The 16,886-nt window shown below is 30.9% G+C and overlaps 1 protein-coding gene across 1 annotated transcript in view; it reads left to right on the forward strand.

The window, feature by feature from the left end:
- The window catches only part of LOC143246552 (methionine aminopeptidase 1), a 38,198-nt gene that overhangs the window by 486 nt on the left and 20,826 nt on the right, over positions 1 to 16,886 (forward strand). Inside the window, exons 2-5 of the mRNA XM_076493448.1 lie at positions 3,650 to 3,701; positions 7,928 to 8,004; positions 10,401 to 10,461; positions 15,733 to 15,824. Coding sequence (XP_076349563.1) covers positions 3,650 to 3,701; positions 7,928 to 8,004; positions 10,401 to 10,461; positions 15,733 to 15,824 — 282 coding nt within the window. The remainder of the gene's footprint in view (positions 1 to 3,649; positions 3,702 to 7,927; positions 8,005 to 10,400; positions 10,462 to 15,732; positions 15,825 to 16,886) is intronic.

Here is a 16,886-nt window from a genome sequence, read left to right on the forward strand (position 1 = left end):
TATAAAGGTATATTTGTATAATATTCATATTAGAGAATAAATATCATTGTGATTTTACCATACAATTCAATAATGTGTTACCTAAACACAGCCTAGACATTTCCTTTGACTAATGACACACCCTTCTTCAACCAGTATTTGTCAGCTTTCATGGTCACTTCACACTTTTGCCTCACATTTCATGTGTACTTCTTTCATATGAAATTACCATTTTATTAATTATTGTAAAAATGGCCAAGTTTTTGGGTGTTTTGTAATTTACTAGGTACCTTATTTGTTATACATTGAATGACATGTCTGCATTGTTATATTTTTAATCTATGGTTGCAAGCCCATTGGTAATCTTAACTTATTTCTTTTCTCCAGACATACCTTCTAATGCATACATATGTTTCACTAATTAACAGTAAGTGACCTCGAAAAGGGTGTGTTAAATTACAGTGAAATATCTTGGAGAAGGAATTTTGACATGCTCTTAAAACTTTCCACTGAATGTGTAACCATGATGAATAGAGCTAATTTAAATTTTTTGTTCTATTTATAGAAGTATAAAGTGTGAAAATACAATTACTAATTATTCTAACAATTAGACCAGTCTGATGAATCGCCTAAACTTTTGCTCTTCCAAAATTCTACTTTCTCTTTAAATAATTCTGTAGTGCACACACCCTGTACTAAGGGTGCCTGAGGATTATGTTGATAATAGTAATATTACTAAATTTGTAATTTCTGATGTACCAATAATTGTTTATTACTATTCTTTACTGTCCAAGGATGCTATATTAAGTTATGAATTATTTATTGTGGTACAATAATTTATTTTTAAAATTTATTCTGCTTGAACATTTCATGTGTAATGAATCTATCCAAGTTACTGAAAGAGCAGTGGATTCTTTTCTGTGCAATGCAGTTGTATGAACTGGATTAAGTTTTGAATTATCTCATTCTCGAAAGAAAATTTTCAAGGTTTATAGTGAAAAAAACAACAGCATTTTTATAGTTCTTGTATTATTTTCTCTTTTTATTCTTGGAAAAAACAGATTAACTATTGATCAGAAAGAGAGCTGAGGATTTAATATACAGTGGAACCCTTCTAAAGCAGCCACCTTCAGGACTGAGACACACTGGCCTGATTAGAGGGTTCCACTGTACATAATTAGGGATTATGTAAACAAAAAAGGGACTGTGATTGAATGACTGCTTTTAAGGGGTGGCTGCTTAGAGGGGTTCCACTGTATTTGATTATCAGTTTTGAGAGCCCCCATTAATTAATTACAGTGTTTTTCAAACAGTGGTAGGCAGAACATCTTTTCTGTGACAAAGGCAGAGTGACATGGGTTTACGATTAAGACCCCTACTCCCTATCTCCATCACCTCCAAAACCACCAAAGGAAAAAAAAAACGAATAACTTTAAGGCTAAAATTGAGCAGAGCCCATTATGTAGCTTTGTGTATATCAACACACAGCAGTGTTTCAATTATTTGGAATTACAGCAGATAGGATCAGAAGTTTGATGAAACAATTCTTGGAGTAATCAAAAGCAGTAAGATTAAAGAAAACAATAGTTTTGATTAACAAATTAGATTTTATTTTCAGTTAATTGATTGGTTTACGTGACATCACTCATTGTAATTGCTGTGTAAAGGTATGTCAGTTATGTTGATTAATGGCTTAAATTGTCCAGTCATAATCAGAAGCTAAATATTTTTTTGTCAAAACTTGCAACAAAACTTTATTTTAAAATTTGACAAAGTTATTCGTTTTTTGAAATAGTGTAACACATCTGTCATCCAAGTATGTTATTGAACATTTATGTGTTTAATCTGAGGTAGTGGTATAAGTGTCAGTGTGTGTGTGGTATTAGCAAGAATTAATAGAGGATTTTATGATGTAAGGTTAAAGGCAACAAAGGATGTTCGGTCCATCTAGGTCATTGTATCCACAAAATTAAACTAAATACTAAAAAACTCAAAACCAACTCTTGTTCTTCAAATATCTAGCAAGCTTTACCTTAAATTCCTTTTGGCTGAACTCCTTCGAACCATACATGCGGGAGAATATTATGTATAATATTTATGAGCACCTGACATGTAGTTTTGTAAGGTAATATTGACAGTTGAGAGAATTGATGTGCATTTAGGGTTCTTATGAAAGTACTTTTTAACAAATCATTTCTTCAACATAGATAAACATGTTTATTCTCCCTCTGATCATTAAATAATCATGTTTTCACTTAAGAAAATGTTTATGAATTTATTTGCAGTATTTACTTTAGTGTATCAATAAATAATAAGTATTTTGGAGCATTACAAAATTCGTGTTAAAATGCAATTTCCTTATGTTGATATTTGTTGGACACATTGTTTGGACAAAAATATTTAACCATAAGTGATAATTTATTAATTCACAAATCAGTTATAAAATGTTTTGGTCTATATTCTTAAACTGTCATAAGTTTTGGTGTTCGAATGCGTCAGTGAATAGTATTTATTATGCATTTACTGTTAAACCAGATAGTTAACTAGTAGTTATAATTTGTCTGGATTATATACATGTGGGTGTACAAGTCATACAAATGAGGAAAGTGTCGGTATTTAAGATGTATTAAAGAACGTTCACTATCTACATGCAATAAAAGCAAGTATTGTGTATGTCACTAGCTGAAATGTACAACATTACATTTTGATAGAGAAGCCAAAAATTATTCTAGACTTGAAGTTAACAGTTTGTTTTGAAAAGAAGCAGACAGCATAAGTTTGAGTCAGTATCACTTAATATGATGAAAATATGTAGAATTTCATTTAAATGTATTAAATATTTACAAATAAATAACTCCTTGATGTTTGGGTAAGAGACCTTGATTTCTTTGTACCAACTCTAGGCTATACTTACATAGTAAAATTTCACTAATAAAATCTAATTTATAAAGCACGTGTTTATAGATTACTCATAATTTGACAATTTTTTTTTATTTTCTTGTTCACAACCAGTACACAGTACTTTACCAGTAAATGTCATGTGTAAGATTATAATAACAGGTGAAATGCTGCGTGTCAGTTTTTAATTTCTGATGCAATGCCACATATTATTATTTAAACTTGAAGTGTTGGTTATGGGATAAAGCATGAAATGTCACTTAATAAGACAGTCTGTATTGCACTAGTTCATAGTGTCAGTGTTTACTGATTCACACCCACATGTTTGTCCAGTTACATTCTGAAACAATACCATAACAGGATAAAAGACGTCCTGTATCACAAATGAGGCAGAGACTAATTTGTTAAAGCAGTCAGGTTATTGGGAATATTAATTTTTTAATGCTGTTTATCTACTTTTACAATCTTTAAATAGCTTCTTAACAAAACATTTGCTGTAATTCTTTTTGAAATTCATTTGCGTGCACTTGTCAGTAAAATGCAAACAGTTTATGCTTTAGAGAAATACACTAAAGAATGAGTGTTGATATTATATAATTCAACATGTGATTTATAACAGAACTACACATACTAGAAGCTAGTGATAAATGTGAGTGAATATCTTGTATGTGATATAAATATTACAAATAATTTACAATTATACATCATTTGTAAAGTATGTTTTGGTAGTGAAATATAAACTATATGAATGTGTGTCTATATTTATTCATAGGAATGCTTTAAAGGAAACTGGGAGATACACAGACAAGTACATAAAAAAGCAAGTATGTGAAAGTCTTATGTAATTTAACTAATAAATTGTTATATGTACAACATGTTTTCACTAACCCATTAGATATATGGTTATTGGTATGTATGTACAGTTTAAAATTATTTTTTTATCTTCACACTAATTACACAAGAGTAAGTTTTATGAGAAACTTGTCAGCTATTTCATTCACCTAAGGTTTATGAAACTCCATGAAATAATATAACTGTTTCTGTAAATAGTGTTTGTGTGAGGGGAAAGAGATGCGATCTTTACATAATAACAAGTGCTCACTGTAACTAAAAAGGTGTTTTTATAGAACTTTCAATACGAAAACAAATGAAATACTTTATTATAACAACAAATTACACTAATAATAACAGTCTTGAAAATGTTATAATGTTGTGACTTAATCATCAATTTTAACTTAAAAGTGATAGTGGACTTGACCAGTGTTACCATTGATCTCAGGATAATACAAGTTTTTCAGAAAGTCACTGTGCAGTTTTGTAATCATATTTATTCAGTCTATTTCAAGCTGGCAACTGATAGCAGTGTTTAGAAACAAAATAAGAAGGATCCAAGTATGTATTGATGCCAACGGGAGTCACTTTCAACATTGTTTATAATCGTCATTCATATTTACCTCCTGTGTTCTATATTGAAACATGTCTGTTAATAAATATGTAAGTGCACAGTGACTTTTCGAACACCTTGTATTTTGGAATTACATATTTGGTGAAATAATGGTGACAGGAATAATTTAATATATTAAGTGTGGTTAATAATTTGATAATTGTTTTATAGTTAAATAAAAAAACAGTGGTAGCAACATTACTATCATTATTAATTCTTTTGATTGCTAAAGAAGTTCTTAAGTCTACACTGACAGGAACTTTGACTAACATCATTACTGTTATTATAGAATACCTAAATACAGTGTACTGACAGGAACTTTGACTAATATCATTACTGTTATTATAGAATACCTAAATACAGTGTACTGACAGGAACTTTGACTAATATCCTTACTGTTATTATAAAATACCTAAATACAGTATACTGACAGGAACATTGGACAAATCATTGCTGGCTGATAACTGACATACTTGAAAAAATTATAATGGTAGAAACATTAAAAACTTGATTAATCATCCTGAATGTTTACAAATACAGTAACACCCAATTTAGTGTTCTGGAATGGTTTCTGAGAACAGAACTCTAAATGAATCACCTATAAACACAGTCATTTTACCATTAATAATTTACACGAAGATGTGAAACTGAAGGCATCGTTTCTTACCTGTGAATAATGTGTAAGTGGCTTATTGAGGTACCGATAAATTTAAAGTAAATTACTCGCTACAATATTGTGATTACTGGAAAACAAAGTTTTATTAGTTTTCAATCTTGTTTGGTTGCAGAGCCATCAAACAGAAAATCATATCCCTCTTATCGTGGCCATCTGTCGAATCCTTTCAAGATTTGTAAATATATGATCACATTTATATTTACAACTATATTGATTATAACCAATAGACAGGCAAAAAAAATGTACTTTTTTCACATAGGAATGATATTTTGTAGATGAATAATGTTTTAATGGTTCACATTGTGTTGCTAGAAATGCCAGAAAAACTGATAGTTATGGGACACTGTCTGGTTTTTTGCATGATATTATTGTACGTTCATTGTTGCATTACTTTATTAAATAAAAATTTTGTGCACTGTTACCATTAGTAAGAAAAAAGTAGTGTTCAGAGTCATGGTTTTCATAATTCGTTTTCTCTCTCATGAAAAAAAATCGAGATTAGAGCTCTGTAACAAATCAGTTTAAATTGGGGTGTCACTAAGCAGGATTTTACTACACTTTAGAAAAGGATCATTAGAGAAATGTGATTGATAATTCAGGTTACACAGAATGTTTTTAAAACAGTATTCATTGTTTACACTTCCATAAATCAAATTTTATTTTTGCATATCATGAAGAGCATTTCAGGTAATTGAGTAGAAGAGAAATATTTTAAACCAACAATGAACTTATAAGAATTATTTCACATAAACATTTCTTGTTATGAAATGCCAAGAAATTTGATGTCAAATTAAACGTGTCTCAAAATCTTGAAATAAATTTAGACATGGCTATAATTTGTATTGGTATATTAGTGCAATATTCTATATGCTAGACAGTTTTATAAACAAGAACCTACTGTGACAAGTATATATGTATATTTTTGTACTTTTTAATTTCTTTATTTTAAAAAATGTAAAATAATGTGTGCTGCTTTCATCATTTTTCTATAGTCTATGAAGGGAATTTTTCACAGATCCAAAACAGGAAGATGTTAATTATACTTCTGTATCCACTGTTAATTAGATCTAACCATTATTTTATTTCATTTGTTTTTTTTGTCAACTTAAGATTAGTTTTATTTAATACCATGTTTCTTTTAATCTGCACATTTCTTTTTTATCCTTTAGTTTGTATGTGTTTTTATTTCATGATGCACTCTCTTTGTAGGTTTATATGGAAGTAGGTAAACCTTGTTGGAACTTCATTTTGTTGTATTCTGTTGTCAGGCTGTGTTTCATGTTGTTATTTTGATGTTTCTTGTGACAAGTTTTAAGGATGTTTTGTTTCATTGAATATTAAAATACTGATTAACTACTGTAACTTTGTTTCAGATTTGGTCAGAAAGCATTTTTCTAAGCTCTAAACCCTAAACTTTTTTTTTCATTTCTGTAAGACTATGCAAAAAAAATCTCAAGAAATTATAACTAAATTTCTCAACTAGAGTTGGGTGATTTAATTATATAATCTATTACCTGTGAAGCAGTGATTACTTATTGATCAGTGTCGCATGAAATTTGTGTTTGGTATTGTAACTGTTTTCCATTATTTTGACAAACAATCAAAATCACAATTAACTCAACTTTCTAATCAGAACAAATATAACATTTTCAGTTTTATAAAATAAAAATTTTAAGCTTTCAAAAGAATATTAGAAAACATAAGAACCAGTGATTAAAATCTACAAGAAAAGTTAAGCATGTTTAATTAGTTCTTAAAACATGCTACAATTAAATTTTTTCAAAATTTTCAATGCTACAAATCCATACAGATATCACAAGTATTTTTGCAGAAGCTACATACATGTCTATAAAGTCAAATTTCAAATTGTTTCATTCAGTAATTTTCATTGTAGTTTTTTGTTGTTGTGCAAAGTAATAAAAAAACCTATGCAACAGATGTCTCATATTGACACATGTCATAGAATTAACCTTGTGAAATAAGATAAATCAATGTTACATTGAAAATTTAAACAACTTTATTAATGTATGTCAGTAAATGTCATCAAAAGTGTTAATATTACACAAGTTTTAATTTCAAAAGAAAATGTTAGTGAATTTTCAGTCGTTACTTCATTGTATCCCACGGCATTTCCTTGCTCTTAGTTACCCATTTTATATTTTTTTTCTACCTGCATATAATTTTCTAAGTGTGCCACCACTTACAAAACTATACATATTTCTAATCCATAACAGAAATATATAAATATCCAAATTTCTTTCTTTTATTAATATATTAAAGAAAAAGCCCAAACTACTTCCCTGCTTTATCTGTATCATTTTGTCTTTCGAAAAGTTTCTTTGGTATTTCTGATGAATCATTTTAACCACATAAAGAACAGATTCATTTAAGAATATCAGATTATTTTTCTGTGTCTTTTTATGCTTACTATAAGTTTCTCAAATTTCATTAAGATATATGAAGAACATTCATAGTTATAGTATTTGTAGTTTCATGATTAAAAAGTTTGTGAAAATGACAATCTGAGTTCAAAAGGTCAAGGGGTAACAAGTTTGACATCTGAAAGCATTAGTTTAGTTTTTAATTTGGAAAAATAATTTGCATGTTGGGTAAAAGTTTGTTGATAGGATTTGTTTTAAGTCTCATTTACCATTACTGATATCCCTCAATAATAAAGTTCTAGAATCTGGATAAAGATCTTGATGGCAAAGGTCATTAAGTCCATCAAGGTCACCCACCAAGATAACTGACTATACTAAATGTAGTCTTTTATATATACACAGCCATCCAGCAAAAGTTACAAAAGATTTTAATTTTATATTTTAGGTTATCTATATGAGTGAACAATGAATTTTAAAGTTTCACATTAACCATTTTATTTTGAGATCAAAAGTTTAAATTTGTATTATTATTTGTTACATTCTTTCCAGGAAATGATAAACAAACCACAGAGTATATCCCATGGCCAGGATTTCAGTTCACTGGAAAGTTGAGACCTTTTCCCAAGGTACGTAACAACATTGTTATTATTATTTCTAAAAACTTGCTGCTGTAAAAATATTTTTGATATATGTTTTACATGTTTTACTTACTAAAAAATTCTTCTAATATATATATGTATGTGTGAACTTTTTAAACAGTCTCAACTAAACTTTGAAGGCAGTATGTCATCCCCTGAAGCCCTTTGTTTTCTACATGCATTCAATTGGATTTTGGGCTAATTTTAGCATAAAGTTGCTCAGCAATTTTGGCAAAATAACCTGATATGAATCTGTAAAGTTTTTCTTGTAGTAATATCATTGTAATTAATATTTACTGCAAACTTTCTATCATTTACAATATTGTGTATGTTTTACATGTTTACTTAATTCTGTGTCTATCTGCCTTTGATGAATGTGATATTTGTTACAGTAGTTGTTCCAGCTAGTCTGGGCATATCTACGATAATAAAAGTGTGAAAGTGTGTGTGTGTGTGTGTATGACTATAGCACCAAGAGGAAAGAACCAAGAAACCTGAAATTTTGCACACATACTAAATGAACCCTGAGGGTGTGCACCTGGGTATTATTACTTATCACGTATGTGCATGCTTGTGCACATCTTCTTAATGAGACAAGTTTGCAGAAAACACATAAAGAAAGAAGTGGTTCCTTATATAACAGATTACACCAACAAACCACAGACAGACAAGCACATGTGTATGTGCTCATCTTTTTAAAGAAGCGGTTTAGTAAAAAAAACCATATAGTAAAAAGTGGTTTCTTGTATAACTTCTAATATATAGGAAAGCCAGCACATATAAGCCAGTGCATATTGGTAACAATGACATATCACATTGCTTAGCGATGTAAGTATAACTTAATATTGTTGTTGAGAGTCCATGTGCTGCAGTATAAAATGAAATATATAAATTATGAGATTGAAAAAAAATTTTGATTTCTTAATTGAGAGTATCTGTTGATTAGCAAAGTTTTATTATCATTGTTTAAGTTTAAAATTGGATCAGTATTTCTACTTTTGTGATATATTTAATGCACTTATCTATAAGCTAGGTTATGTCTTTACTTTAGGCTTATTTACTAATTTCTTAAGTTCACACTAACATTCATTACACTTACAATTTTTCATGGCAGCTCCCTTCAAGACCTTCATGCATCCCTGTCACTAAAATTGTAATGGGAAGACATTAATTGAATGGTAAAAATTGCAGTTAATTCTGATAAAATTAATTGATAATAAATAATTCTTAATTTACTGTAATTTATTTACTTTTTTATGATTTTGGGAAATTAAGTTTTTAAACTATTTTTGGCTGTTTTCCAACAATAAAATAGGTTCAGGATATAGACACTGGCAGTGATCGAGAATATACCAACATAATAAATAGAGTAAAGTTGGGTACTTTGGCTAGTTTTTAAATAAAATGACTTGATATGTAACTGTTTTACAAGTAACATTTAAAGGTCAACTTTTAAGATGGATTAATGAGTTATTTAAAGTTATTTGTTTAAAGTATTTGTGCCACACACAGTATTTTTGCATTGGCTTTAAAAACTGTACAGGTATTAATTTCACATTTTAGTGAATAGAAGTTCCAAAGAAATATGTTTAATTATTTTTTTTTAATGTGAATGGTTTTCAATTTATGAAAAAATAACTGACACTTAAAAATATGAACTTAAAGCTGTAGTAAAAATAAAATTGAAACACCCATTGAACTAATGAAAATGAGGGAATGATTAATGTATAGATACATTTTAACAACAGTGAAACTCAAACCATATGCTCTCTGATTCATGGTCTTGAATACTAACCAAGTAGTTTAAGGCAATTAGAGTTTGGGAAGTATGCACTCAGGTAGCTAGTAGAAACGGGCTTTAGAGTCCCTGTGTAGCATACCTGAGAACCCCTCAAAATTTAAGTTTTCAGAGGCTGAGAAGGTTGGAGGTTTTGAGTATGGACAGACAGATGTACAGACAAGGTTTTTTGTACTGTAGACATTCAGGTCAGTTTAAAAACCCCTTATAATATATAATTTCAAGTAAGGAAACATTTTAATCATCACATTTGAAAACTATCCATTAAAACACACTTGACTTCTGTATTAACATGAAGCATTCTTGCTTATTACAAATATCTCAGTTTAGAGCTTTCCTTTTAAATGTTTTGTAATACACCAGTGACATCTGATGTTGAGTTGTTCTTACTGTGCTAATGATAAGCTGGACATTTGAGTTTGCACTAGTGTTTTAAAAACTGAGTGTGAGAAAAGGAAAGATGCTGTACTCCATCTGTTATAAGAATAAATTATCTCACATGCAACCAGATAATGTAATTATTGAATGTACAGCATCATTTTGAAATTTGGTTGTTGACTGATAATTAACTTTTTTGATACTGCAGACTCCTAAACGGGAAGTACCAGACTTTATTCAACGACCAGACTATGCAGATCACAAAAAGGGTGAGTTGTTTAAACTGTAATAAAAGCTTGGTTACAAATTGGAAATCTTTTTGCTGCTTTTCAATTTGAGAATCAAATATTCATTGCTTTTTAAAGTATATGTCATAATTATTGAATTTAGCATTTGATGCATATTTTCGTTTCTCAAACAAAAGAAATTTAAACACTGGGAGTTAATCACAGAGATTTAGCAACAAAATCCAAAATTGATGTATTTTAAAGATGGCTGGTATAGGTTTTAAAACTTTAATTAAAATAAAGTACAGAACAACATTTTGACCTTCTTAGGTCATCTTCATGATTGTCTTGAGGTATTTATATTCAATCCGACTTCTATCTGACATCTCTATCAATGTTTCCTTCAGCTCTTTGAGGATGAGTTAAGAATTTTGCTGAAATCTACCTCATCAGAATGTCTCTACATTTTTTATTGGTTTTCTGGCTGGTTTATTGTTAGGATTTAATGCTTGAGATGCTTTATTAGAAGGGGTTCTCTAACTGTTTTCTGTCCTCTAGGAGTTATGGAAAATTTTTCTCCGTTCCATGTTATTTGCTCGAATTGAAGAGACATTAGAATCCTGATTGATACAGCCTGTTTACATTCTTTGTCATCATTGGTTTCCTGCCTTCTCTCTTTTCCATTATTTGGGAGTATCAGCCTGTAATGTTTCTGAACACTTTACCTCAGTTCCTAGGTCTGTTTGTTCCCATAATAGGGTCTGTCTTTGTTCTCAAGGATCTTAGGGTTGAGCTGACTGAAAACAGTAATGTCAATGACTATCTGGGGAGAGGGATATGTGGGAGTATGATTACATCACTTCCCAGACATCTGGAGTTCTTTCTTCAGAGATCCATGGGTACTTTGTGTTCTGGTTTCCGGTTTGGTCATTCTTTTTACATCACCTTGATTATTGTCTGCTTAACCTGTTGCCTTTTTATATCCAACAGATTCAGAGTGAGTGGAGCTTTTTTCCCAGGCCATAACAATGTTATGTGGCTTGCACTAACTCATTTTGAGGTAATAGAAATCACCTGTTCATTCATTGGAATCTTTCTGTTTCCTGTGACTTATCTCCCATAACCTCACAAAGTGGCTTTGCACATTGATTCACATGTCTTTAACAGACTATAATAACAGAAGAGGAATCTTTTGCTTGCAACATCTCACCAAATTCATCATATCTTTGTGTCATTTGCTGCCCAGTTGAATTGCCCAATGGAAGACACTGAGGGCTGCTTTGTGAACTACTCCTGATACTTTTCCATCTCTATTTATGTGATCTAACAGTTTCCTTTTCCTAGGGTTTTCAACTAACCCTGTAGCTATTTTGACCATCTCTGTTACTTTCACCAAAGGTATTTTCCTCAATCATGTATTCTTTTATTTTGAAGGTCTCTTTATTTTTCAGTGGATCCTGCTCTGTGGTGAGTGTTGCCCAGGCAGGTTTACCTTCTTTTCTTAATTTTATACTAGCAACTAATTTAACTATAATTACTACAGGTTGCAACAGACTTTGTCAAAATGGGGTGTTCCATAAGACTATCTAGGCACCTACCAGATAGTATTATCTTGCTGTGGACTGCCACTCATGGATAGTCATGTTCCACTATCTAGGCACCTACCAGATAGTGTTACCTTGCTGTGGACTGCCACTCATGGATAGTCATGTTCCTGCTAATTTTTAGGTTGAATAAATTGGAATTGACTTGATTTTAAAAATGTAGGAAATTTGGTTCACCTATTTCAGCACAGTTTCTAGAGTATTGTTCCTCAGGACTCTTCCCTTCTCCCTTCAAAGACTCTATTTGTGAGACTTTGGAGTCTTTATGACCCACCAGTTTCAGTTCACTGGCTTTTCCTCCAGAGCTTTTGAGGTGAAATGTTGGAGGACCTTTTACTAGGGTCTGGATGAATTTTCCTTGATGTAAGTAAGAGTGGCACCAGTCTCTAAGGGAGCCTATTCATAATTCCAGTTCAGAGTTCATATGAAGATATCTAGTTGTGGAATGCATGGCCTTTCTTTTTGATCAATGCTGGTTTTGTATACTGTTCAAGAAAGGATGGTTCACTATCTCTTCATAATTTTGGACAAGGTGATCCCATCCTAGATTCTTGGTTGAGCACAGATTTCATGTCCTCTCCATAATTCCAGGAGCAAGTGGAATACTCCTAGTTAACTTGGATGGAGAATGAGGATGAATGTTCATAATTCCAGAACAGATGTTCTGATGGTCGAGTACAGCATATACAATCCTGTCAATTTCCATGCCTAGGATGTTGCCTTTTGAACTTCTTAGGTAAAGGAGAAAGTTTGTCCACCTAGGTGTTGCTTAATTTCTCATCCTGACTCTAGTAGTTAGAACTGCATCATGCTGTGGTTCCAGGTTGGGGCTTAAAAAGAGTGTGTATGTATGTATGTAACATTATGGTCTAATAGCTCTAGCCATCAGAATGGGATATAGTTACCATGGCCCTTTAAACCTAACCACACATTGTAGAACTTTAGCTCTCCTGTTGGAGCTGGCCTATGCTGATAATTACTTGTATTCTGTTCCTGTTTTGATATAGGAACTAATTAGAATTTGCTTGAGGCATTCATGTAGGGTATAAAAGACTGAAGCAAGTATTCTTAATGCTTAGATTTGCAAAGTGGAAGCCCTGGAAATTGAGAAATAGCTATAGTGTCAGCGGAGGTGAGTATTATTGGAAATACATTTTCAATTTAGAAACATTTTAACTTCTGAACAAATTTTCTATATTTATAAAAATGTCAGATTGTTGGCATGGAAAAGGCATACATTAAACTAGCTCATTTATTTTTGTAGCATCTGCTGCAATTTGAGTAGTAAGAGCATGTATGATGTCATGCACTGTTTCACTGAATTGTGCTGTTACAATAAGTGCTGCTTTGTTGGGGTAGTATTGTTGAAACCAAAGAGTATCAACAATATCTTGCTTGTATCTCTCTGTTACATTGCAACCAATCAGTTCTGAATTTTGAAACCCTCTTTCAACAGTTTCCATAGAGCTTTTGATGAATGCAGGATATAACATCCTTCTGTGTGTCACATAAACACTGAAAAACAAAAAAGGATTTGAGTGACCAATCTTTTGTAACCAGCATCACATCACGGTTACCATTATCAGCTGTCATATCATGACATTTTGACAATATGATGTTTTGTATTTGTTTGTATTATTTGAATACATAAAACTTAATATATTCCATGAAAAGACATACATTATCAAGTTTTATACATATGTTTTTGAAAATTTATGCTTTCAATGAGCTTTTTTGAAAAATAATTTTAACTATTGTTTACCGTTGATCTGAGTATTCATAATCATGCCTGGACAATGTGACAAAATTGCCAATACTTCTTGATGGTTACTGTTTAAATATTAGTTAACTGGTATTTTACCAGTTAACTTAAATACCAGCTTAAGTTCAAAGTCAAGCAAAAGAAAAACTGTCTGTTGTTATTACCTTCAAGTTAAAAACCTGCCACATGAGTCAATCCAGGATCTTTCAGTACTGAACTTGGGATGGTCAACAGAAAGATTGTTCCAATAACTGGTGATTTAGGATTGTTAGATAGATCTTGTTAAATGAAACCCAGCACAGTTTTCAAGACAAAAACAACTAAATATTAATGAAAGTATGTCATTATGAAATTTATATGGATTATATTATGATGTTACCATCCTTCTTATCAGGCAGGTGGCAGCACTGCCTATGTAGGGATGACTCAGATTGGTGATTGAAATGGTATTTTAAATATCTCCTCAATAGAACATCAGAACTTCACATTAGAATACAGTGTTTCTTTTCATAACTTTATCTGTGTAATGATACAAGTATCAGGGATATCTTCATAACTTTATTTGTGTAATGATACAAGTATCGGGGATATCTGTCAATACAGCAAAAAGTTTGAATTTCTTTCTTTTTTTCTACTTAGTTTATGACATAACTCAAAAACCAAAATAATGGTATTAATCAGTTTCACTGAGTTAACATAGTTTCTAATGGAGTATTTACTTTAATAAATATTACTAATATTTGGTAGTAATTTTAAAAAACAAAACATAATTTTAGTGTAAACAGTATTATCATTACTGTTTGAAGCTAGTTTTCTTACGGAAATTTGGTATTCCTTTAAAAAGTTTAGATACAGACTAAAACAGCAATAATTATTAAGTAATAGATAAACAATAAATATTACAGTTGGAACCTCATAATATTTTGTGCTTGGTTATAAAAACAACCTTTATATGTTTATTGAAACACTGCATTAAAAATTTTTTAAAAACAGTAAATACTTTTTCCAAAACAAAAGGGGGTAAATGTATAGATGGCTTATATCAATCCTTCAAAAACAATGTAAACAAGATGGTGGGGATGGCATTTGTAGTATCTGTTCATACTAGCATAGACACACAGTGTAATAAAATGTTAGGAGAATTAACTTGTTTATGATTGAACAGTTATATATTTTTTGATATGTTAATTCTTGTCTGTACTATTAAGTAGGGATGATGCTAGCCATTCCTACGTTCAGTTTCTTTTTAATAAGTATTTACTTTTCTTTGCAAAAATTTTTATTTGACAATCATTAGTGAAATGTTTTCAAATGCATCATGAACTGTTTGAATGCTAACACTGCATCTTTTGGCTTTACTGTGCTGTTTATTTCACAAAATGTTAAAACTAATGATTACTTATGTATTGTTCCAGTTCCTTTTTTTGAAGTTGACAATACTATTGTGCCATTTTTTTTATGTTTCACTGTCAGTACAATAATTGATTTTCAAATCTTTGATTCAACTGGAATGTTAAATCAGTTGGGAAATCTTCGAACAAAATCTCTCCTTGCTACACTTAAACCGTCACATTAGCATTTATTTCTAGAACATTTCAAGGATGTGTCATTGCTGCATTGTTGTACTTGCTATATGCAAGTTAACTTCTTCATGCTGGTTCTTGTTGTCCAGGATCTGGCCCAATTAGACCTTGAAAATAGTGCCACATGTCTTCATTTTTGTCCAATCAGAACAACCCTAACCTTTTCAAAATGCCCTCTCCTTTTCCTTTGGCCCTCATCAATACTCTGGACTGATTAATATGGCAGTTGTTAAAAATGTAAATCAGAGTTCTATATATTTTGTCCAAGTAGCATATCAAGAAATCCAATTAAAAGATGTGTGTGTGTGTATTTAATGAAAACAAAACTTATACCATGAAGTAAGCACCTTCATCTGTTTCTCAGGTTGGCCTCTTAGTGAACAAGCTGTAAAGGGATCCTCTCATATAAAAGTTCTAGATGATGAAGAAATAGAAGGAATGAAAGTCGTGTGTAAGGTATGAAACTGTAGAATTTGGATCTGTATGCATTTAAAGAATACATTAACATAATAATCCAAAAATAAAGAGTAATATAGTCTTAAGATTTACAATTAATAGAGAAGTTGCAGCTTGATATCCAGAAACAGATTTTGTACTTGTCTTTTGTCATGTTTTCCTAGATTGTTTGTAATACATAATCAGTATGGTGACATTTAGCTTAATCACTTGAGTCATAGAAGTACCTTTGAGGAAGCTTGAGTGTGTGTAGATTTTCTTAGTGTCTGACTTTTGTAAGTAGGCATATTTATTATCGGTTTTTCACTGTCTTAGCAGAACTGTTATCTTGGGGTAACATTTAGGGGGGATAGTGTTAAGTCTCCTTTTTTTTAATAACAATAGAGATTTTTGAATTAGGAAACTAGTTAAGTATTTAATTGGAAATTTTTCTTCTGTTTTAGAAAGAAGATTACTGTGGTATATATATAGGCTGGGTATAAGTTAAAAAAAAACTGTGGGTTTTCTTTTTCTGAGAACATTGAAATATTTTTAATAGACTTTGTAAATAAAATGTAAAATAAACAAGAAAGAAGTGACAGTTAACAGTGATTCAAAAGTGTTAAACACTGAACATAAAAAACAATGCTACCCATCAGAATGGGAAGAAACAGATTTGATAAAGGTGTTTTCTGATGTTTTTGAAATATGACACACATACACACACACACACACACACACACAGTTTAAGAGACTATCATTTCTTCTGTGGGTTATGGAGCTGCTACTGCTGAAAGAACAGAACTGCAACACCCTCTACTCTGTGTCAGAAAATCCACAGTTTTTTGTGACAAAATTAGTCCTAAAGAGGAAAATAAAACTTCATAGTTATTGGATATAAGTGACTCAGCTAACCCTATCCCAAGGGGTTATCACTGATATATTCTGATTTTTTTTTATCATATTGGAAAAGTATAACTAAGTTGAATAAAATGTAGGACAAATATATTAACCTTATTATGGCCATCAGGCAACAATTTTGTATGAAGGGCATTCTTGCATAGCAGATTTCATAATTTAAAT

This window comes from Tachypleus tridentatus, chromosome 3 (genome assembly GCF_004210375.1).
Source record: "Tachypleus tridentatus isolate NWPU-2018 chromosome 3, ASM421037v1, whole genome shotgun sequence".
Lineage (NCBI taxonomy): Eukaryota > Metazoa > Arthropoda > Merostomata > Xiphosura > Limulidae > Tachypleus > Tachypleus tridentatus.